Source organism: Falco rusticolus, chromosome 1 (assembly GCF_015220075.1).
Source record: "Falco rusticolus isolate bFalRus1 chromosome 1, bFalRus1.pri, whole genome shotgun sequence".
Taxonomy (NCBI): domain Eukaryota; kingdom Metazoa; phylum Chordata; class Aves; order Falconiformes; family Falconidae; genus Falco; species Falco rusticolus.
In genome coordinates, this window is record NC_051187.1 from 70,047,474 (window position 1) to 70,070,929 (window position 23,456).

Sequence of the window (23,456 nt, forward strand, 5' to 3'; positions counted from 1 at the left end):
CTCCATACCCTTTTATTTATTTATTTATTTATTTTGCTTGGAACTGTACAATGTAATGGTTTTTAGCCCATGTGACTAACATCTGTGGGTGAAGTAGCTGGGTGATCCATAAAATAGAAACTATGTGTATGCAGATGCTAGGGTCTTACAAGAAAAATGCTGAAGACCAGTAAGGCTGATCTTTGCTCTTGTAATATAAGGTAAAGGATCCTTTTCTTAAGCTAAAATCTTGTTTCAGTGCCATGCTGCTTTTCCTAAATCTCCACTGTAGCTGTAAGAAGGGGTTGTAACATCTCTGCACCACTGGAACAGCTGGGTTAAATTACTGACCTGTGGTCTGCCTGTGAATATCTTTGAGAAATCAGGTAACGCAAATCCATGGGTCACTGACAGTGGTTTTTTTCGGAGTATTTTACCCTACAAATCTGTAGAATGTATTTCTTTCTTTATATTTATTTCTGCATATAACCTCAAATCTGGCAAGTGCACAAGCTCGTGGACCTATTCTCTCTGTTTGTAAAGTCCGGTGCCAGTTCATTGAATTCAAAACCATTTAATGGGGTATGTGTTTGGAATAGGCAGCATATACGGCCCTGCTGCTGTCTCCCTCCTGGGGCTCTTTTGGCAGTTACAGAAGTTCAGTTTACTTAGCATGCAAGACTTCCATATACAGCTAAAATGTTCATGATCTGAACATTGCTTAAATTTAACTAAAAAATTCATCAAAATGTCCCATGTGGAATGATGTGTGGCAGTTCTTAGTTTGGTTGCTGTTATGGTGCAAATGTTGAACATTTATTTGGAGTTGTTTTAGGGTGGGGATAGGCATACAAGTTGTAGCCTGTTCAGAAGAGCCATTTGACTGAATGAATATTTGTCCTGAATCACTTCAAGTTGTACCCACTGGCTGATTAATCTGGTAAAATTGTGCAACTCTTCAATAGAGTGGAGGTTAAAGGTTGTGACAGAGAGAAGACAGCTGAGGAAATCACCTTTGTGTTCCGTTGAGCTTGGGTTCTGTGGCTTCGGAGCCCACAGGAAAACTGATAGTCTCAAGGACCCCCCTAGACTACCAATGTCAAATGCCTGTTTTGCAGGCTTACATTTTTTTGTAATGAGTAAATTAAACCTATTCCCTTTCTTGTTTGATGTTTTATCATGCCAGTCTGTTTCTGCAGGAGCCTGCTGCATAAACAAAGGGAAGGGGCAGCAGGTCCTGATCTGTTAGGAGGTCCAGGTCTTGCAGGATGTGGCAAGCATTAACATGTAGGAGTGTTTCATTTATTATTAAGTTCTGATTGATTAAAAAGTTGTAATGTCAGCTGGCGATAAGGTCACCGGTTGACCTTACTGCCAGTCAGTGTGGAACTGGTGTAGAAGCTTTCCATCACTCGTTTGTATTCCCTACTAATTCCTAACTGTGGGTATTGCTGCTTACTGATTGTCCTGATCAAAGTTTCTTTCTGTACTAGCTGGCACTGATGAAAAATCACCTTGGTACCTCCACAGGCTCTGCTGGCTTGTATAACTTGGTTCTCTTAAAACTATGAAACACTTTCAATACAAAATAAAATTCAACCGCTAATAGTTCTGTTTCAATCAAATGCTATGTTAGGCCCCATAGAGTTAAAACTGTTAAAACTCCCCTGGCAATAGAAGAGGAATGGATTTGATACAGATAGGAGATGACTGACCAGTTGCTACCCAATTGCAGGGACCTTCGCCTGTGGTCCCTCGGCTGGAGTTGTGTCAGGCGATAAGCAGCCGGATGGGGAGAAGCAACTCCTCAGGAGCAGTGCACCCAGCATCACTAGTGTGTTGCAGGACTCAGCCGTATCTCCTGTTCCTCAGCAGAGTAAGGCAATCTACAGGAAACTGCATGCAGAAATCTCCTCAGATCTGTTCCCAGACACCTGCCAGCTTTTGGGAGAATGTGTTGCAATTATCAGCCACAGGCAACCTGGGAGTCAAAAAGGTGGCCGCTTGAGGCCTGGGGTATCCCTCAGTAGTTGCTTCCAGGAATGAACACGTCTGTGTGTCCTACTTTTTAATACAAAATTATAAATGGCACAATTGTTCTCAGCAATTTCGACTTTGCTACTTTGTGGAAATAAGTTGGATCCAGTTAGGAGTCCATCAGCTGATTCCTTAGTTGGAAACTTGGTGGGATTTGTCTCTGCTACCCTTCCTTTCTTTTGAAGATCCCTGCCTCTTTGAAAATGTGAATTGACTTTTCCTTGAGTGGTACTTCTCACGGACACTATGGAAACACTTCCCAGTATAACTATTAACTTTGAAATGATGTGTGATATAATAGTTACAATCCTTCAAACAGTTATTTCTTCAAATTTCTCTGTGCTTTAAATGCTGAAAGACTGTGACATAACTACTACTTTGAGTTGTTTTACTGCCTCATTTGGAAGCGTGCTGCCATAGGCTGCCAATATATGGTAAGAAATACAGTAATACTAATTTTTATTCCATTAAAAAAAAAAAGAGAGATAAAAGTGGGTACAGAAAGGTCATGGGTGATGCATGAACTCTATAAAAAATCAAAGTATAGCACTTTTGCTGAAGATGCTTTTTAAGAGCACATCTGTACTATACTTATCTGTGAATGGTGAGGCTGGATTTGGGTTGGGTTCTTTTTTTTCTTCAAAAGCTTAAATCTAGAAGTATTCGATGGCTGGGTATCTTACCTTGAACATGTTATGGCTACTGCAGTTCTTCAGAGTTAACAAAATTGAGAAGGAAAAGAAACAAGTCTAATTATGTTAGTCTATGGTAACATTATTGCATAAATTAGTGCACATAATACAGCCAGTAAACAACATTGAATAGAATAAATGTGATGGGAAAGACCATTCTGGACCACTTGTCTATCAAGTTAACATCAGTCAAATCGGGGATTTTGACTTTGATCTGGGATGCCCTTCTTCGTAAGCGTCCTTTTTTATGAAGCCTGTGCCTGTCCAGAACACTCCTGCTGTAGAGGTCTCTGCTGGAAGTGGCTCTTCTGTACTGCAGGTTGGCGCTGTCGTACGTGTACGTGGTGGCTCGAGGGTCACAGAGGCTTGTGAACACGTCTGAGCTGCTGACATCATTTCGTATTTCAAGTGGGCTAAGAAGCACATTTCCATGGGGATCAACCTGTGTCAAGGAAGGAACGTGAATTAGACAAGTTCCTCAGGCAGCCCAAGGTTTTTTCCAGATGGACGGGTGACTTCTGGCTCTGCTGCTGAGGCACTCCTGGCGCTGCTGTGACAGTCATGTCTTGTGCAGCGTTGACAAAAAGTGAAAAGGTACTGAGTACACTTTCCTGACTAGTGTGAAATTATTATTAAGCATCTAAACACCTTCCATCCAGACCTGGCCTCTTGGTCTGGGACCTTTTAATTCAGTTTGTTATCTCGGCCCCTGTAAAGTAAGACTTTTCTAATTTTATCTTTAACTTAGAACATGGTTTTTATGAAATACTGATATTTAATGCCTGGTGACCTGACACTCGAAGCTTTCACGTACTCAAGATGAAAATAAAATGTTGCTGTCTCTGCTCGTTTTATACAGGTTTATACAGAGTTAGTGCTGTAGGTTAGTTTAAAAATTGCTTTTGTAACAATAAGTTCATCATATGAAGAGCACGTAGGTACACGTGCATTTTATCTGTTACTGTAAAATACTTGTGATGAGAATTAATTTTTGAGAATTACTATATTGCAGGATGGAAATCCCCACTCCCCACAGCATACTATTAACTTGTTCATATGGAGACAGAATAATTTATTTTACTTGATGAAACCTTACATTCAGTTGCACTTTTATATGTTGGTATCAGAAGCAGTTGTTTCAAATACGTTTATCACTGAATTTTGTGCTGTTAGTCAGGGCACTGTTTCAAGTACCTAAAACTGGAAATTGCAACTAATATGTACATGTCTGGCAGAAACAATCATATATGTGTAGACATAAAATATTTTAATATCATTGCCTTTTGTGTGTATGAATGTAATTAAGTATGGATTGCTGCGTTACTACAAAGTGTTTATCTTTTCACTCTTTACTTTTCTACGTGTCTGTAGTAAAACCTCTTTTAGGAAAAGTTTTTTGGTGTTCCCAGGATGACTCCTGACTTCTCCATAAAGACTTCCTAGATGTTTCAAATTCTCAGGCATTTAAACATCCACGGTAGCTCATATGAGGGAAATATGCTCAGGACACAGACCTCTTAAATGAAACTTCAAAGACTTCACCTTGAGGCTTGAATATTAAAATTCTTTTTTGTAAACTGTGGTGTTGGACCTACCCCAAATATGTTACAATCTATACCATGGCTGTCTGGGGATACCTTTGTACCAAGGAAAATTACTTCTTGATGATGTCTAGTCTTGTGAAACGTCAGTGATATGCAATGCTTGGGTCACATGCTGAGACTTACATTTTTAGTGAGACATAGCAGAGCTAGGAAATGGTATAATCATCTACAGCAGGTTCGAAGTATGTTCAAGAAAAAACCCCAAGCAGAGCACAAGGGGAAATCCAGACTCTGGGGGATGCTGCAGAGGAAAGCTGGAAGCCAGAGAAAGCCTGGGTTCCACCTGGCAGCGTGGAAGATGTTCCTTCCCATCACTAGAAGGAGAAAATGTTGCGTGATAGCTGCTGGCATATATACACTGTGCCAGACTAAGCACTTACTAACTGAAAACACAGAAGTGAAGGGGCTATTTGTACAAAAGCCACCCAGGAGAGCTGTGAGGGAAAAAAAGTCTTCTAAATGGAATAGTAACTCACCACAGACAGAAGATGCACTACTCTGGTTTAGTGCCTGGTTCTGTACACACTGAAATGAGTTTTCAGTGGGAACATCCCAATTCCCACCACTGTTTTTGGTGGGAAAAGCTCACATATTCTGAGTTAGAGAGGCTAGCTGGTCACAAAGGAGCATGGTGTTTGCAATCTTTATTTGAGATAAGGGCTACTCAGTTTACTTTTTTGGTCAAGTCTTAAAATTTAGGCAGAGGGAAGACCTAAGCCAGGGTTTCCTACTCTGCAGAGGACTGCCATAGCTATGGGACTACTCATTGTACCCCTAAGTTCTGACTTTTTCTGTGGAAAAAGCAACAATCTCAGAGTTGTCTCCATGTAAAAAGGAATATTTTTTTTTTAATTCTCAGAAGCTCTGATAGATCAACCTGTTCTTCCCAGTTTTACAAAATAGCTCTTTAAGCTGTCTTTGATTACATAATGTAATGTTTAAGCTAATTGACTTTAGTGCTGTGATAGTAGTAGCAGTAGCACAAGCATCATTAAGCAGTTGTTATGGCTTCTCTTTTGTGAAGACAACTCATAACTGCCTACAATCTAAAGTGATTCATAGGGATGTTTCTTAAACTAACACACCCTGACAGCTTATTATAAGTCAAGCAGCATATGAATTCCCCCTTTAAGTGTTATGAATGAGCCTGTTATATTTTAAAATTAGTTTTATTTAAATCATTTTAGGTGGGATGATTTGTATACATCATGAAGTAATTCAGTCTTTGAATTGCGGTCTTTGTAATTCAGAGCAAAGGGCCTTATGCTAATCTTGAATAAATTAGCTCAGAAAAGTATAAAGGCTCTACTTATGTACCTGGGTCAAATTCTTCACTTGTGCAACATGAAGCTGGACTAACAGTTAATTTCCCACATTGTTAAAAACCCTTTCAGAATTGATTGAAGTTCACTCCAAAATATTCTTAAAACTTGTGCAGCTGAGGTTTTGTTACTGAAGCATAGGAGTTCTAAATTCTACAAATTCCTGTAGGAATCTGGAAAATGTACAGATTGTTAAGGGATCCCCCAAAAGGACTTGTTACTAGTTTTGTTTATGTTAATGTTAGAACAAATCAACAGCAAATGACTGGACAGTAAAAGCTGTACATTTTCTGTCTTAAAATATTTTCTCCCTTACTTGATACGAGGTTACCTGGGGCTTGCGGTCAGTCCTGTGCTGGAGGAAGCCTGTGCATCAGAAACAGCCAGCAGACTTTGACTTATTTCACCCTGTGTCTCAGTGAAGAGGCTCTTTCACCTCACCAGGTATGTACTGCAGTTGTACACAGTCTTTGACACATTTGCATCAGATGGCATGGCAAAAAATGGGGATGGAAGAGTCAAGGCTCTGTCTGCTCAGTTTTCTGGCCCCCTGCTTTGGAGCAGAGTATCTCAGTCCCCTCCTTAGGTAGGAAAAATGAGCCATATCAAGCCCAGAGTTCTTCCTTGCTTGGATGCAATGCATTTATTCTTTCTTTCAGATACGACCTCGTTGTTCTTTCGCTGGAGTGCCCTAAATTTTATTACATAAACTGATTATTGCTCAGATGAAAGCAGGATTTCTTGCTTAACAGATATTCTGAGCCTAAATGTGTGTTTGCACAAACATACACACTTAGCCTTGTTTGTACAATGCATACATTTTGCCTAAAGTTATAGAAAGCTGAAGAATTGTTACTTTTTTTGTCTTTTGAACATATCATGACGAATACGTGAGCAGGATGTTAAAGCATCTAAAGCTGATGTGTTAGTCATCTAGTATAATTATGAAAGCGTAAATATGCTTCTGATGCATGTACATGGTGACACTTCTTGTAATGACATTTGTACCCATATTGAGCGTGTATCTATATTGATTTTATAGATTTTTAATTCTTTGCTTGCACTGGAACTACGTAAAACATCAATCAGCACAGGTATATATATATGAATCTTCATCAGTGATGTAAAGCCTTGATGTGTGCTCAGGAAACAAAGAAGAATTAATAATTTGTCTTGTATGTGTACTTAGAAAATGAGTTTCCTGCTTAGGAGTGTCAAATGACATTGTAAGTGTAAAATAGTTAAAGTAATAAAAAGACCCCAAAATAACAATCCTGTGCTGACCACATAAAAATTAGTCAGTTCTAGGGGAGGAGCACACTGGCATTCCTTGACAGAGGATGGGTCTTAGATGCTTAGTGCTGTTTGGAATGGGTTTTTACCTACCTACTTTTTTAATGTTAAGTGTTGGGAGAGAAAAGGTAAGAACTTTTGTTTTGTCTCAATACAAAAACATCTTTTCTTTTTCTTAAGTTGAAAGATTCAGGGCCATGCTACTCATACAAGCCGTCTTGTGGAACAAATGCAGTAGTGTTATCACAACCAGATCTGCAAAGAAACAGGTTATGCTCAGCAGGGGTATACTTCTTGAGGCGTGGGTTTACTTGAAGGCTGAGCTAGCTGTGTGGTTATGTGCTCCCTCCTTTTTCTCCTTCCAGTAGCCACTGTACTGGAAAATTGTACGTTGTCCTTGCAGCCTGTGGCTGGTCTCTGGCTTTGCATCCCAGGTGTTTTGTGGTTCATAGAAGGTTTGAAAGGAAGGTGAGATGCTCTGCAGAACTGGGGAGCAAGAGACCATGCTTGTTGCCATTTATGAACCCCTTGATGGCTCAGCCCCTTACGCAGTTACGATTGCATCCTGCCTCTTTCTCATGCTTAAGAGGCATCTTCTGTGTAATGCTTATTCATATTATAATTGTCTGGTGAAACAGAAGCAGTTGAATGCATGGATTACCTTGCTAGGTGGTTTGTCCTATTTAACCATAATTATGGTGGTTTCCTCAGTGACATCTAGCTTCAACAAATGGACAAGGAGATATAAACAGCATTTATGCTTTATTCAGAGAAACAGAAAGCATGTTTATTACAAGTTAATATTGTTTTTGCGTATTAAAAATTAAGATGGTATAAGTTGTGAAACTGGAGGGGCTTTACTTCCACCTTCTTCATTCTGTAGAGCAAGCAACAGCCACATATGAAATAGCATTATGGTTTCATTTTCCATTGGGTCTTCTTTATACTGTGTTAATATCACGGCCAGTTTGCTGAGTGTTGCTCACATGTCTAACGCTTTTGTTATCTGGTGAAGGAATTTGAACTCCTGGTTGTGGCAGATGGAAACAAGAAATATCTTCACCTGGCACAAAGAGAGGAAGCACTGTTACATATCTTCTATTGGTTATAGGTGTCTTTATGGATAAGTGGTATGGATCAAGAGTAAAAGGGAAAAAATATCCTATAGCTGTAGATACTTACATCTGTGTTTCTTTTGTGCTCCAAAACCACTTTCCCCTGCTCTGGTACAGACATCATAATACCAGTGAAAAGTCTCAAAATATGACGGAGAGCGGCTGGGAGCTGTCTTCACTAGAGATCACATAACTTTACTGTGTCCCACTGCTCTGCTCATGTGCATTCTTCCTGCTGAAGACAGAAATACAGCTGCTGGACATCAGCATTTCCATGCTGAGTAAAATGAATGCTCACAAGCTCCCACATCAACGTATCTCCAGTGGGATAACAAAATCCATTGATACCTATTCACAAGTGTGTGTCTGCATGTGTGCGTGTAGGTGTGTATTTCTCTCTCTCACTCTCTAAAATCACAAACCTGCTCTGTACAGGCAGAAAGCAGTCTGTTCACTTAAAGCATTCTAAGTCTCAGAATGGAATTGCAGTCTACAGTGTGGACAGTTGCAAATCCTAGTACAAAGAGAAATGCTGGTGTATGATATGCATGTGGTGCTCTGAGAAGTTCGAGTGGGATTGCAAACACTTTCTATTCCATTCTGAGTACTAGTCTCAGTGTAATCTTTGCCAGTGTAACATTTAGACAAAAGCTTTCAGTCATTAAGTTAGGACTTTTTGTTAGTTAAACAAACTCGCCAAATACGTAAGAGAAAGAGCTTACCTGCACTCTTATCCTTCACACTGTTTCATCCTTTACTCAGTTCAGTGCACTGGGGCCCATAAAGCCAAGGCTGACCTCTGGAGAAGTGTTTTCCTTTTCATCATGAATCCTTGCTGTGCTTCTTCTCACCTAGGCTGGGTTATCTCAGGAGCTGTTGAGGTGGCTGGTTAGAGTTTGTGGGCTTTGTTGGGTTTTTTCCACTTATTTTCCACAGAAATGGACAGACAGTGCCTGCACACAGCAATCTGTAACAGGATGGCTTACCTCCTCTGCTCTGTGGAGGACAATACTTTGTGGGACCCTGGAGACTGCTGCAAGTCTAAACTGAATTTGTGCACCCGTTGTAATAAAGCATCTCCTACACATTGGGACAGGAGGCAGATGTGGGTAAGGACTTTTAATGGGCTTATGAGTTCACTGAGACTGAGGACATGACTCTGTTAATGATGCTTAACCGTAGTGGCAGGGCTGCTGGGATACAAGGCACACAACTCTAGTACTAATAAAATATCACAGAGTTTCTGAAATGCACTTCCTGACATGTATGTGGAATTGCAACCATCCATTAAGCTAAGGTCTTACCTGCTGGAGCTTTGTGTGCCGGTCTCGTGCTTCAAGCCGAGCAGAGGGCTCACATACAGTTTGGTCCAAATGTTATCACCCCAGGCCACAACAGCACAGGAGATCATAGGACAGCCTGGGCAAGATCTCGTAAATACTTGGATGTAATATATTGTAAGAAAAGCAGAGAACAGAAGAACATTTTTGGCTCATGAGGATATGTATTTTCCTCTGAGTCAGACTGGGCCAAATACACTTAAGGGAAGTGTTTATTTCTGAAAAACTGGGAAAAAATGAAATAGGTTTATAGAAGTTTACAAGTGCTCAGTGATGTACTGCTGAAAATTAAACTTTTCCAAGTTAAAAAAATGTCCATAGTATTACTTCCTGGAGTTTGTCTGGCTTGTTTTTTAAGAGGGTGTAGCTGTGGTCTGCTTGAATTTAGCCTGAGGGAAAAGTCGTGACATCTGTGAAAGCTGTTATAACCTAGCAGCAGCATCCTTACATTTCTGGAAGCTCAGTGGTGTGGGCTTCATTCAGAACTCACTGAAACAAACGTGTCTGTCTTTGCTTTTTAGTTTTGTTAAAGTTTTATATGTAAAGAGGAACTATATAATAAACATTTCTTCTATATCACCTTGTGTGGCAAAGAAATATACAGTTGAAATGGTAAATATTTAACTTCCTTGTACCCCTTGCATTTCTTCTGTGCTGCAAAGAAAAGCTTGCTCTGAATATTCTTCTCCATTTTATGTAGTTTCTTACTCTGTTTTCAGTTGAAAATGGAATAAACATGTTGCTGTAATCTCCTTAAAATACAATTTTTCTCCAGACAATCCTAAATACTTTTGCATATGTCTTCAAACCGCATTTATCACTATCATCATATACATCAACACTGTCACAGCAGAAATAATTGAAAAGTTGGCTTGAACATTTTACCTGGACTGTATTTGTTTCCAGTCTGCTCTTCTCGCCTGTAGCATGTCCTGCCCTTCCTGCTGCCTTTTTTTGACGTTGGGGCCCTTTCCCAAAGAATATGTAGTTTACAAAGGCATATTCCAGCAAGGCAAGGAACACAAACACAAAGCATCCCATCAGGTAAATATCTATTGCCTTGACGTAGGGAATCTTTGGCAAGGTCTCCCTGAGGTGGGTGCTGATGGTGGTCATGGTCAGCACAGTTGTGATTCCTGCGAAAGGAAGCAAAAGACATGGAGTAAGCAGGCAGGGAAGGAGATTTGAGCATGAAAGGCCTAATGGCAGCATTGCCCAGCTACCATGCACTTCTCATGCAGGTGGCTTAATTACGAGAACAGATTCTTAACAGCAAGGGAATGTGTTTTGCAGGACTGGAAAGGAAGATAATCCTTGCAAGCCTGTGAATAGCACCTTTCTTGGCTTTCTGTGCATCACAGGGTGAACGAAATAGCCTTCAAAAGCCCAGGCTACCTTGGTACATCTTGCCTTAATTTTTGCAATAACTCTGCTAGGGAACACGGTGTTCCATAGCTGACCTAGATAGCAGAGAGCTCATCACTGTATTTACAGCAGCAGCCCTGTGGCTTGCATTGCTCTGGGGAACTGGATTAAGTATCTAGCTTTTGACTGAAAACAGAGGGTTGAAAGGAGAAAGGGAAGCTTTATGATAAAGTGATGGTCTTTGATGAAGAGAAAGTGATATATGTGCTTGTACCAAACAGCTTTTCCTGTTAGAGGGGTGCTTGCAAGTAAAGCATTTCCATCTTACTGTTATCCATCGCTGCATGATTCTTTCTTTCTTTCTAATGCATCCAGATAATAGCTCTAGGCACAGGTGTAATGAGCTAAATTTACAGAGGGGTGGGACAAAATAAAGGTGGAACAAAATGCTTTCTGGCTTTAGCAGTTGAAAAGCATATGTGCCTTAAAGCGCAGATGGTGGTAGAAGATCTTGGTTCTTATGGAAAGTTGTAGGAAAGAACATGGTACAGGAAACTTGGTGTAAGCTGGTACCACTCCACTTTGGGAGGAACTTGAGTATTCATTCCAGCCACACATCTGGCCTGAGAGGATGCTTTTTAACATCAAAGAAATGTTGATGCAGCACAGTATAGGTACCCTTGGCCACCCGAATTAGACCTTTATGCTTACATTTGGAAGCAAGATACTTTTGACCTGATCCAAAAACCATTATGGCAACTGGAAGTCAGTCAGGATCCCAACCTAACTGCAGGGTGAGAACATCAGATCTAGGCAAGGTGGCACCTGCCTGCCTTCCTAGTGATGAAGACCCTACGCTGCATATGTAAGCTCACAATTAATGCTGCTACAATCACCTGTATGGATTCAGTGCTACTGTATTCGAAGGCAACAAGCATCTATGTAGTTCAGTGATTTTGAAAAGAAGTTACCTAGAGCAACTCTGGCTGCAGAAGCATCATAATTGATCCAAAAAGATACCCACGACAGAATTGTGATCAGTGTGGAAGGCATGTAGGTTTGCAAAATGAAGTATCCGATATTTCTTTTAAGCCGGAAGCTAAGGGATAATCGAGGATATGCTCCTGAAAGAAAGAAGTCACATAATAACTGATGTCTAACACAAGTTAGACACTGATATTTCTGGGTTGGGGAAGAGGGGGGAGCTTTTTTAACTAACCAGTACTTACCTGTTTTAAATTCCACTCTCTTTGATACCATTTCTTACCTGTTGTAAATTCCACTCTCTTAGATACCATCTTGTAATCAACAATAGAGAATTGTGGGAGCTCGATGTTACTAACTCCCGTCACTGCCGACTCTCCTCCATTCCAGTAAAATTCAATATCATCAGTAGTGTATCCATCTGAAACAGAGGCACAATTTGATTATTGATTTTTCATTCTATTTTATTACTTGGCTTAAATAGTTGCAGTTAAAGTGGAGGGAGCTGCTGTCAGTCAGGAATTCAGCCTTCTCTGATGTGACATTTCTGTTGTACAGTAGCCATGTAGCCTCCTCCATACCCAGGGGAAGATTCTAGGGGTGGAAAGGGAGAAGGCAGAAAACAAGGACAGAATTTAAAGTTAAAGATCAATTTTTAGCTAGCTCTAATGCTGCTGCTTTTCATTCAGGCTCGAGTTACTCAATTTACTGACATGTTACAACATCAGCGAAACAAACTCTCTAAGAGGAGCTCTGACAGTAAAACCAGGTTCGGTTCCCAGCTTTGCCTTGATTTCGTATGCCGGCTTGTGGCAAAATACTGAGTTTGGAGCCAGTGGAGGCAAAGATGATTCTAGAATTCAGGTGCCTGTACTATTACCTGGCCATGTCTGTCAGAGCTGCAGGTATTCCTTTGATATTCATGCAGCATTTTGTATTTTAATTAGACCATGCCATCTTTGATCTTCTGTTATCACAGGACTATTTCCTATTGACTTAAATTTTCCTTTCTTCTCTTTCTTTTTAACAGTGATGTTGATTATTTATCATTTAATTAAAAATTAATTTGCCATTCTACCACTGGAAATGTTAACATTATTGTTAACATTTTCAAAAACATTTTGATTAAACTCAAAACTGACTGAGTTTCAAAAAAAAATAAATCTCACAATTGATAACTTTTTTGGACTAATATTTAAACTGGTTCCAATTTATTGCATTTTACTACTTTCTCCAGATATCCACCAAAGGAGAGAACAACACTCATCTATTTTTAGACTTTTCCTTCAGGTGTTAGTTTTAATCAGGTTTAAACCATATGACACAGATCAAATAAAAACATGTGTTTGAACTCAAAGCTTTAGCAAACTTGACAGTAGTTTTGCCAGCTGAACCAACTGCATCAGAAACCTCTCCAGAATTAGGGACTTATCCTTTCATATGCAGCAGCAACACAATTTCTAGCTAGGGAAATCAGCCTGGAGATGTCCTGTGACAGCGCCTGGTATCAGCCTTGTCTCTGGCAAGGTGACCACGTGCAGAACGGGTCTGTAGTTTCCCTGGGGACAATCAGAGAAGCCCTCACAGCTTGCTGCAGGCTCAGGGGACTGCTTGGCAAGTCTGCAGTTATTGAACAGCAATCTTTTGATGCAAACACACAGTGATGGGCTGAACAAGGTTAAGTGTTCACGTACCTTATTTGTGAACTGCTCAGTGCCATGGTTTGCTGACTATCTGAATTGCTCCCGAAACTGTACTGATCTGTGTAATATGGATCGCTGCTGTTTGCTTAAAACTGTGCTTCCTGTTACTTATGGTAATTTTTTATTTTTTTTTAAATGAACCATCCCAGGGCTCCCACACAGGGCTCTCTGCATGACTGGTTTTCATTCCTTCCAGGCAGAAGCCAAAAGCTTTTCACTGAAAAAGGTCGAGGTAGCTGCTTGGTAGTGGGACTTCAGTAGCTGCTGTAAAGGCAATGCACACAGCCGTGCGCCCAGCATGAGCCACGTCCAGGGTACAATACAGAAGGATTGAAGGACAGAGTGAAGACTGCAAAGTCTGTTTAAATGGCTGAGACTAAGATTGTCAGGGAAGTGTTAACTTCATTTTCTTGCAAATCTGTATTATAAAAAAATGTCTGTTGAATATTTTCCCTTTTTAAAAAAGATGGAGCAAAACAGAGGAAATGGTAAGGTGTCATCTCATATGGAAAGGGTATTGATTATGTATAGAGTCGGTACCACACAGATATCCTCTGCATGAGGTAACACTCACAGCTATTTCTTTGTCTTTAGGGGCTAGCATAAAAAAGAAAGGCCAGCACTACCTAAGGTGTTGCACCCATACTTGCTGCAAAGTCACAGGTGAAGGTTTAGGTGTCAGAATCCTGGATTCTGCTTCAGGCTTTGGTAGAAAAGAATGAACCTCAGTCTTCTGTTCTGTGCCATTGTCACCTGGGGCCCTTTTCACACCCCTCCCTCTGATTTTGCTGCGGTTGTGCTGCTTTCTCGGCCAGGACCCAGGGCAGAGAAAGGAGCCGTCTCCCATTCCCAGCAAGTTCTGACTTCATGCTGTCCCCCTCGTCAGCCTCTGCTAACCTCTCTGCAGTTCCTCTGCCTGTTTGACAAAAGAAGGAATAATTCGAGCACCTAACTGCAGAGAAAATTCCCTTCCCCAAAGGTGAATTACTGTAGATTTAGTTGTTAAAACTAAATGGTACCAAATAAACACCTGGGGTATCACAGGGCAGATTTCAAAAAGAAAATGGGCACAACTTCCTACAAAAGGATTGCATCGTGTTATTGGTACAGTGTGTGGGGATGCTGGACCCTGGCAAAAACAGGTTATGGAAGTTTTGTAAGGTAGGCAGATGGGCTTTGCACTAGTCTTGGAAAGATTTCTATGACTTTGGCTACAAAATGAAAATTATAACTACAAGGTTATAAAGTCAATTAACCAAAAAGCAGGAACCTTGCATGGAAGATTTCAGAGGATGACAAGCCATCACTGTTAGCAGGCCACGGCTTTAACCTTTACAAATTTAAAAAAGGCTTGAGAATACAACAAAAAAATGGATCTAGTGTGAACCGTTGCTGCTTCTAATATGCTTGTGCCTTGAATTTAGTCGGGTTAAAGCTGAGTGAAGTTAGGAAAAAGGGATAATGATGTTTTTCAGGTACGAGCATTCACATTTGTTAGCTCTTATTTTAGAAGAGTAATCAAGAAGGAACATCTTCCTGCGGTTTCGTATAGAGAACCTTGGTACAATCGTGATTTTCTTGACAGTCACTGTGATAACTCTGCCAGACGCTAACAAATCGTATACTCTCCTCAGGCATTCCATTCCTTGGTGTGCTATGATTTTTGTTGTGTGATGCCTTCCATTATGTGCTTTGCACATTGTAGGTGTGTGAGAGGCGTTGCTTCCACAGCTGCTGCTGACTCACTGGTGCAGGGCTTGGAGCCCCTCATGTTCCGTAGGTGTTGACATTGCTTTTTTGCTTTCCAAACTAGCAAACTCGAGAGGAAGGCAGTTGGCTGCAGTTTAATGATTGGAACCGATCTCGGCTCCGAACAGAGTCAGCAGAGGACAGATCACTCCTTCTCCTTTTTGAAGTGGACAGTGCCTTCAGATGAGGAGCCGTAGTGATGTAAATGAAGAAACATTCAGTGTGGAATGTGCTAGCTTCTGGCTAGCAGGTCATGATAAACCCTCAGTTCCGGCAGCATACGCCTTCACATTTGCAATGGAAGAAAGGCTGTTTCAATGATAGAAAAAGTGGCTCTAGCCTGCACAGAGCCCAATCTAACAGGCTGAGTTGTTCACTGGACGTACCTGTTCTGCCCAGGTATTCCCTCGGCAGCTCCTTTTCGCATGTGAGCCTTTCCCTCCGCGTGCATCCCCGTGTCACCGCTTTACCAGGGGGTGCTGCTGCTTCTGCCGCAGCGAGAGCGGGGCTACAGCTGGGCAGCGGTGTCCGAACGCCAGTTGCACAGGAGTCGAATACCGGGAACCTGAACTATTTCAGTTACGTTCGTAACAGCTGTCAGGAGCGGGTGCAGCTGCAGCGGCCTGGAGCTGTTTCCCCAGGCGGGCATGACCGTGGCATTAACCACGTGGAGCTGCCGTGACAGCAGGGGTTGCTGCAATTCAGTTGTGCCCGTTCCCTGGAAATCAGGATCGGCTCCTCCTCGCGGGAGTCGCCTGTGGCAGAGCTCCAGCTCCGCCCCGCAGGCACACACCGGGCACCGGGGGGCGCCTGTCCCCGCCCCGCCCCGCCTGTCCCTGCCTGTCGCCGCCTGTCAGCGGGCCCTGCGGCGCGGCGGCCACTGGGGGGCGCCCGCGCTCCGGCTCCGGCTCCGGCTCCGGCTCCGGCTCCGGCTCCGGTCGAGCCCGGCGGTGGCGGCGCGGGCCGGGTCCCCGGCGCTCCCGGTGAGCGGCGGGCGGGGGCGGGGGCCGCTGCGGCTGCGACGCGGCTGCTCGGTGTTTCTGGAGCAAACACGGTCCCATTCTGTGCTGCCCTCCCCAGCAGCCTAGCCCACCCAATCAAACAATTTCCCCAGGATTTCTGCCTGTGGTTTTGTTGACCTAAGTAACAAGTGATTGCTAAGATTACCATTTATATTTTTTAATTAGTAAAGGTCCCATGAAAATTACTTGATCCATTTAAGCCTTTGCTTGCTCGCTCGATTCTTTTTCAGCTTCAAAGCCAACAAAACATGTTCGACTGCCCAGCTCAAGATAGCGAACTTCTGCTTCCTCTAAAATCATGTCTAGAAGTGATAGTCTAGCCCTTGATGTGCCTGTCACATAGATAGAAATGGAAACACTTGTTCTTTTTTTGTATTTTTTGTGTTTTAATTCCAGACCAGCGGCCGAGAGTTTAAGTGAGAACACTTAGGCAGAAGTACCACCAATCTAAAAAGCAACTAGATTCAAACATGGCAAGAAATAGGTTATGTATAAATCTTGCTGTTCACAGGAAAAAAAATAAATTAGAAATGTTGCTGACATTAATAGCTGAGATTAACAGTGTATTAGATGTTAATGTCACCAGGCTCTTTTATTTTCCACTGCAGTACTTACCATCTGAAATACCTCTGGGATAAATAAAGATCTGTATTACACTAAGTTAACAAATAAAGTCACGGTTCTACTGTTATTGCCGATTCCACAGACATGTCCAAATGGAGCCTCATTTTCCTTCCAGTTCTCCAGGGCAGACAGCTCTGAAACACCCAGCAACAGGGTCTCTGCCTTAGGGACCTGAGTCTAAACAGGGCATTTCAAAAGTGTTTCCTCCCTGCGTGCCCCAAACCACTCGGCCTTGCGTAAGGCCACGGCGCTGGAACCCAAGCCTCTTCCCCTTGCCTAACAACTTTGTCTTTGCTGCTGAATGTACTCTTACAATATCATTTTTCTTGTTTCACACAGTTATTATTCCTATGACTGTATTCAAACAGGAAGATAAGTAATTTGTTCTGCATGCCACCAAGATGATCCATCGACTGGTAAATTTGTTGTACTATTTCAACTTAAACCCGATGCGTGAATGGGGCACTGTGGACCTGAAGATGTGTTTTGGAAAGAGATGTCACTAGTTAACGCTGAAGTGACAGAATTGCTTGAAAAGGCTCCCTGCCACCTGTGTTCAAGTGGGTGTTTGTATCTATAAGTTGTTTATTCTTTTCACTGAGAAATACTTTCTATAGGTAGATGGCAGATTGTAAATGGGGATATGAGTCAGAATTTAGCCTAAGCAATACTGACCCAAACAAAAACTTGGTTAGACTGCTGGAGTACTACAAATTGTCAGTTACTTAAGAAGGTTTCTCAAATAAAAATAAATTTAACATATGGAGCAATCTGTTCCATCCCAGTTGGAGACATCACTTCCCATCCATTAGAAGTAGAAAATAAATGTTATTACAGCATAAAGTCACTCTTGCAACATCCTAATCTAGTTCAGAGAGTGAGTTATAACCTTGCCTTACTGTGCAAACACTTTTAATATTGGTTCACTGTTACTTGTTATCATTTTTTGCCCCTCTAACTTTTTAAATCTCATTTTCAAGCGAGACTCGATACAAGGTTGAAAGTCCTTTGGGAGAGGAATTGTTTGGTTTTGCTTAATACCTCTTTAATGACTAACACAGCAGGACTTCTTAGTATCACTGCAGTCTCAATAGATGGGAAACATTGAAGATTTCTGGGCAAGTAGTCAGGCTTGTGCTGAAAATGCCTTACTGCTTTGTCTCCTTCTACTGGATTATGCTAGTGATGTCAAAGGACCTACTGACCCTAAAATAATTATATTGCAGTGCACAATCAGAAATACACATTAATATGTTTTATCTAGTATGGCTTTCATGTGCAAGAGTACCTCTTATAAGGCATGCTGGTATATTTTTTTTTTCCTGTTCACTAGTAAGAGTTTTATTCTCACTAGCTATAAAAACAAACAACTCAAGGAATTATTAGGAAAGGAAAGGAGAACAAATGCAAAAATCTTTGTTTGCATTTTCATATGCTTTCCAGTTCATGTTGTGCTATTTCTTGACTATTATATGCAGTTTTCTTTCTTTCCCTAAAACAGCTGTACTAAGCTGGCCAACAAGAAGTGTCACAGAGATGACTTGCTTCCACTGAGGGACAGACTGATTGAGTCATGACTCTTCAGGCTGGACGTAAGGTGGCTGAGGGGCTGTTAGGACAAACGTCTATAAGACCCTAAGTTATCATGGTGAGTTTGAACAGGATGTGATTATTCACAATCCCTCACACTTCTAGAAAGCAACAAATCATATGCCTAGTGGCTAGTTGAAAGAAATAAAGGGAAATACAATGTACAGCCAAACAGCAGAAGTCATTGCGCAAGGTGACGTGTCAGAAGTTTATGTTTGTTTGGAAGCTATCAAATATTCACAGAATAAAAGTCTATCCAGGTTATAAATCACAATGATACTATTTCTGACTTGAGGTAGCAAAGTGCAGAACACTTACTGGAGGTGTGTACTGGGGAAATATCAGCATGTATATCCTATGCTCTGTTCCAGCTTCACACATATGTGCTGCCGGCCACTGTCAAAGCCAAGAGGACGGGTGAGACAGACATTTGATCTGAGAAAGCACAGCAGGTAAGGGTCTGACATTCTATTGCTGCCTGATTTGTCCCTCTCATGTCTCTTACCTTTGCAACTCACGTTTTTACTTCAACACTGGAGTGATGCCTTTTAGCCTGATGTTGAGAGCCTCTAACTCTACGCATCTTTGTGTAATTTATGTAAATTAAATTGCAATTAGAAAACTTTGTTCATGCCCATGATCATTTTGTCTAGTAGTAAGCAACCTGCCCATAGCAACTCAGTGGCTAAAATGTAACTGAAAACTCAGAAGTCTCTTACATGCAAATGTTTACCAAGCAGTGCCAGTGATTTAACTTTGAACTTGAGATATTCTGATGACCTGTTGTCTCAGAACTAGCAGCAATGATATTGCTTTTTTAACTTTTTTAACAAAGCAGGTGTGCAGTGTGTGCTCCCGACCAGTGTCTTCTTGTAAATATTTAGTTGTGTAATTGTACACGTAATGTACAGGTGCACAGCTGCTATTGATGGATTGGTCCTGATAAGCACAGCCTCCTTTGCCTGAATCGTCTTCTCTTGTGGGTTTGAGACCAGCAAAGTTCTGAAGTCGTGCTGTCACGTTCTCTTTCTGGTCTAAAGGCCAGCCCACAGCAATGAGGGCAGAGGCTATACACAAGGACATTAACCCCAGTAGTTTCCTTTCCTCACATCCAGGTTCACTTGCTGCTGGTACCAGACTGTCCTTGAGAGTTTGGAGCTGGGAAGAGAGCAGTTGTTTCTTTCCAGTAGTAAGCATCAGAAATCTCAGTTGTCTTCTCTTGCTTTTGTTCTGAGATGCCTTTTTCCTAAACCTGTTTTGAGCTTTCTGCTTTTCCCTTTCTTCTTCTGCTTTTCAGTGGACAATTAGGCTGGATACCAGCTGTATCTCAGTAGAGATCTGAACCAAAGCTCCTGACCTCTTCTGGTGAGGTTTGCTTGCCTTTCCTCCCTATTTCTTTTTATCTTCTGTCTTTCATTCCCCTCTGGTTTGGCAAGGAGGGGGAAAAATCCATTTTCAGGAGCAGCAAAATGCAGACCACAAATTGTTTCTACTCCAGTCCTGGCAGCATAGCCTGGGAGTGCCTGACCTGGGATGAGAGACCTTGGCACGTGAGAGATACCTGACCTCTACTGGAAGCCCAGTGTTGCAGCCCGTCACCGATTTTGCTAACTCAAAACTTCCAGATCCTCACCTGAACCAGACTAAGGTAACTTGACTGCAGTGCTGTCAGGAGCACATTTTATGTAGCATTTATGTCTGTTGCATATCACAATTTTCACCCTTCAGCTTTCCTTCTCTTTCTTTCTCATCTGGAGTTGCTGTGCAATAGATGGCTATCCCAGTCTAAGCCATTCTCCTGGAATTTTTTTCTGACTTGAGTTGCTTTACAAAGTTAAAAAGAGAACACTATTTTATAAGCACATTATGTAAACATTAGCAACAGAGGTCCAGCTGCTTAGCATTCAATTAATTTAGTTCAGTCAATATTGCATGGTACATAGTTTTGTCTGCTCATATTGTAAACACATCTTGCCCTTGAGCACTTATTTCGTTTGCCTAATTAAGATCTACTTCTAAGCGCTCTCATTCAGTTGCAAGGCAGACTCCCCCCATTTTAGGTACAGCTGTTGTACTCAGTGGAAAAGGCATTTGAAATCCAGGTCCATCTGGTTTGTGCTCCAGCGTGTCGTGCCAAAACCTGCTCTGGTTTAAGGCAGCAGGGTCTCTGTTTTCAGCAGGACTCCGACTGCAGGTGAATCAGGACATGTTGTGTTTCTTTCTTATACCAGCATGGCTTATGCAAGTACACCTGATATTTCTATGCATTATTGTGTTCCCCTGTCTGACATGGTGAAAACCCTTTTAAAATTTTTATTACTTAATTCAGGTGTGCCATTGTACTTGGGCCTTTTAGATCAATGACGAGAATGAAGTTTTCATGGTGGACTTACTCAGTGTTCTGGCTGTGTAAGTAGCTGAGTTTTCCATTCATGAACAATCGTTTAACAATTTATACTGAGCTACATGAAATTTTTCATTCAGACAAAATTCAGAATAATCGAGAGGAAAAAGGTACTTTTCTAATCAAAATTAATTTCAAATAAAAATAGCAAGTATTTTGCCTTTTGAAAATGAAGTATTGACTCTTTAGAAAGTCTGTTTTACAATGCACATGTATTGTGCATGTATTACACTTCTTCTGCGTACATATTTTGCCAAAACAGTTACACATTACTGAATTGATACACCTCACTGGGGAAAAAGCCTTGCCCGAAACATACCGTGTTGTTATTTATTACATTGTTACAAGACCATGAAAGGAAATGCAGGTTTGACTGTTGTTTTAAACCTGTCACTGATCCACTTTATGGCTGTAACCATAGGTAAATACTAATTCTGTACCACCACAAAATAGGAAGAAGAAATTCCTACAAAGAACCAAAAAATACGGAAAAGTACATCCAGATCTGTACTTGGTAACAGATTTATAGTGTAACAGGAAAAAAAAAATAAATAAAAGGAGCTTCAGACTGAATTCTGGTCTTGGTTCTATAGAAATGATTCGCATTGCTTAGGAAGCTGGGATGGCATTGGCTTCTCCTGAGAAAATTTATCTTTGCTAAGGCCATTGAGATAAGCCAGCATCATTTTAAACACCGTGACACATCCTGCGGTTCACAGCTGGGCTAAGCAGTGCAAGCTACCAGCATTTTTTTGGCTGCCTGTGTTGCTGAGATTGAATTTGTGCTAGCAATGATTAGGAGCAAAATAGCAAAACTGCAGTAAAAAATAGCAGAATTCTGTTACTACCAGGAAAATATACACTGTTTTTCATCCATGGGCTTTAATACTATACAAAAACAATCTATCTCCATTTTGTAGGGACACCAGAAGCGCATAAGGGAGAAGTATATAAGGTATATAGAGTTTACAGTCTATCTGAAGGACTCAATTCTGTTCTCAGTTCTGGAGGGTAGATTCCTGAGGGCTGGAAGACTTGTACGTGACTGCACTGCCCACTTCGTAACATCACTTCATGTTAATGTTGTCCCAGGTCAGGTAGGCAGCCTCTTTCTACATTGAGACTTGAGGCACTGTGTTTTGTTTGTTTGTATTATTGCAGTGTCAAGGAGCCATAGGTACAGATCAAGCCCCGGAGTAGATAGGCACTGAACAAAGAATTTCTCAAGTTTTATAATATCTGTAAACTCGGATGCCTTTGGGGCAAGGGTTCATTCACACAAATTGAAGTGAATCGATGATACCAGTATCTTCTAATTTGTTTTGGATTTTGCTTGTTTTATACGGCAATTCACACCTTGGCAGAAGACAAGTAAATACATAAACTCTACTTACGGCTGTTACATCCTAGGACAACTGCATTATCGCAAAGCAAAATATGCCAGCTCTTCCAAAAAATGTGATATGACCAGGTGCAGAGGTTTTTTTCCCCTGCTGCTCTGACTGCAGCAATACAGACTCATTTAAGAGCACAGCTGTTTCCAGAGAAGTCAGCCCCTTCTCTAAACAAAGCCTTATTTTTGAAAAGGCAGCCCAGCTTTTCCTTTTGCTGTTCCCGTGGCCTGGGGGCTGTCAGAGGCTGAAGATTGAGACCTGGTGAGTCTGTGCTGGGAAGCGACTTGACCCCAGCTTTCATGTCCACTGTGGTCACCGGGGGACAGCCCAGGCCCTGTATTGGTACCTCGGAGGCTACCGGGATGGCGTTAAAAAGAGAAGAGCAGTCGGTGAGAATAACTCTGCATTCCTCTGTGTGCAACACAAAAGTGCTTAAGATATACCAGACAGGTGACTTGGCTACCTTCATGTGCTGTGCACTGAAATCATCAAGTGTCAAGTACTTGCTATCAAAACGTATGCATCCATATAGACACAAGTTATCCATCTTTTTGAAAATAAAAAGGGAAAGTCATATAGACTATACCATCAGCATCTGAGTAACTTCCAAATTTGTATGCAGTGTAAAAATACATTGTGAAAGTAAAATAACTGGTTTATAGTCCTTTGGGAAAAGAAATCTTTCCAAAGTGTGGAAACAGAGCAGCTGCTGTGGCTTAACACTAGTGTACTGTGAAGAATTATTTTAGCTTAGTGACTGACTTAAAAGATGAGTGGTAAGGAATGACTTAAACAGAGCCAAAAATGCGTTTCAATTTTTGATGTGAAAAAAATGAATCACAGTCGTAATTGGCTAATTTCTCAGTTTCAATATCAACAAGCTATTTGTGAATCTGCCTCTCGGAGTATCTGAAAAACAACTTGCTCAGCTCCACAGCTTTGTGCTAGTCTTTCTGTCCCTGTGATGTTTAAATCTGCTGCTGTGGATGCTGATGCCATGACTTTAAAACCACTCCTGTTTTGCTGCCAGCATGTTCTCTGCAGCTCAGAAGGATGGCATTTCAGCTGTGTCAAAAGTTAATGTGCATCTACAGATTGCTGTGTGCATGCAGAGTCTGCATGGGCAATCCTGAGAGTGAATTTGCAGTGACACGAGCTCAGTGTGTGTATTCTGCATAAGGCATGTGGAGTGACCTAGGGTGTATTATCTGAATGTCTTTAGAAGTTATCGAAGTGTGT

General features: G+C 41.5%; 1 protein-coding gene across 4 annotated transcripts in view; it reads right to left on the bottom strand.

Moving 5' to 3' along the window:
• Positions 1-94: 94 nt before the first annotated feature.
• Positions 95-23,456, bottom strand: part of GABRB1 (gamma-aminobutyric acid type A receptor subunit beta1) — a 140,898-nt gene continuing 117,536 nt past the window's right edge. For 3 of the 4 annotated variants that reach the window (XM_037383843.1, XM_037383838.1, XM_037383850.1), the window contains 4 exons: positions 12,015-12,152; positions 11,719-11,871; positions 10,268-10,518; positions 95-3,150 (listed from right to left, as the gene is read on the bottom strand). In XM_037383843.1, coding sequence (XP_037239740.1) covers positions 2,803-3,150; positions 10,268-10,518; positions 11,719-11,871; positions 12,015-12,152 — 890 coding nt within the window. In that variant the 3' untranslated portion in view covers positions 95-2,802. Of the gene's footprint in view, positions 3,186-8,770; positions 8,778-10,267; positions 10,519-11,718; positions 11,872-12,014; positions 12,153-23,456 lie in introns of all 4 variants that reach the window. The other variant, XM_037383858.1, reaches the window with a different exon arrangement.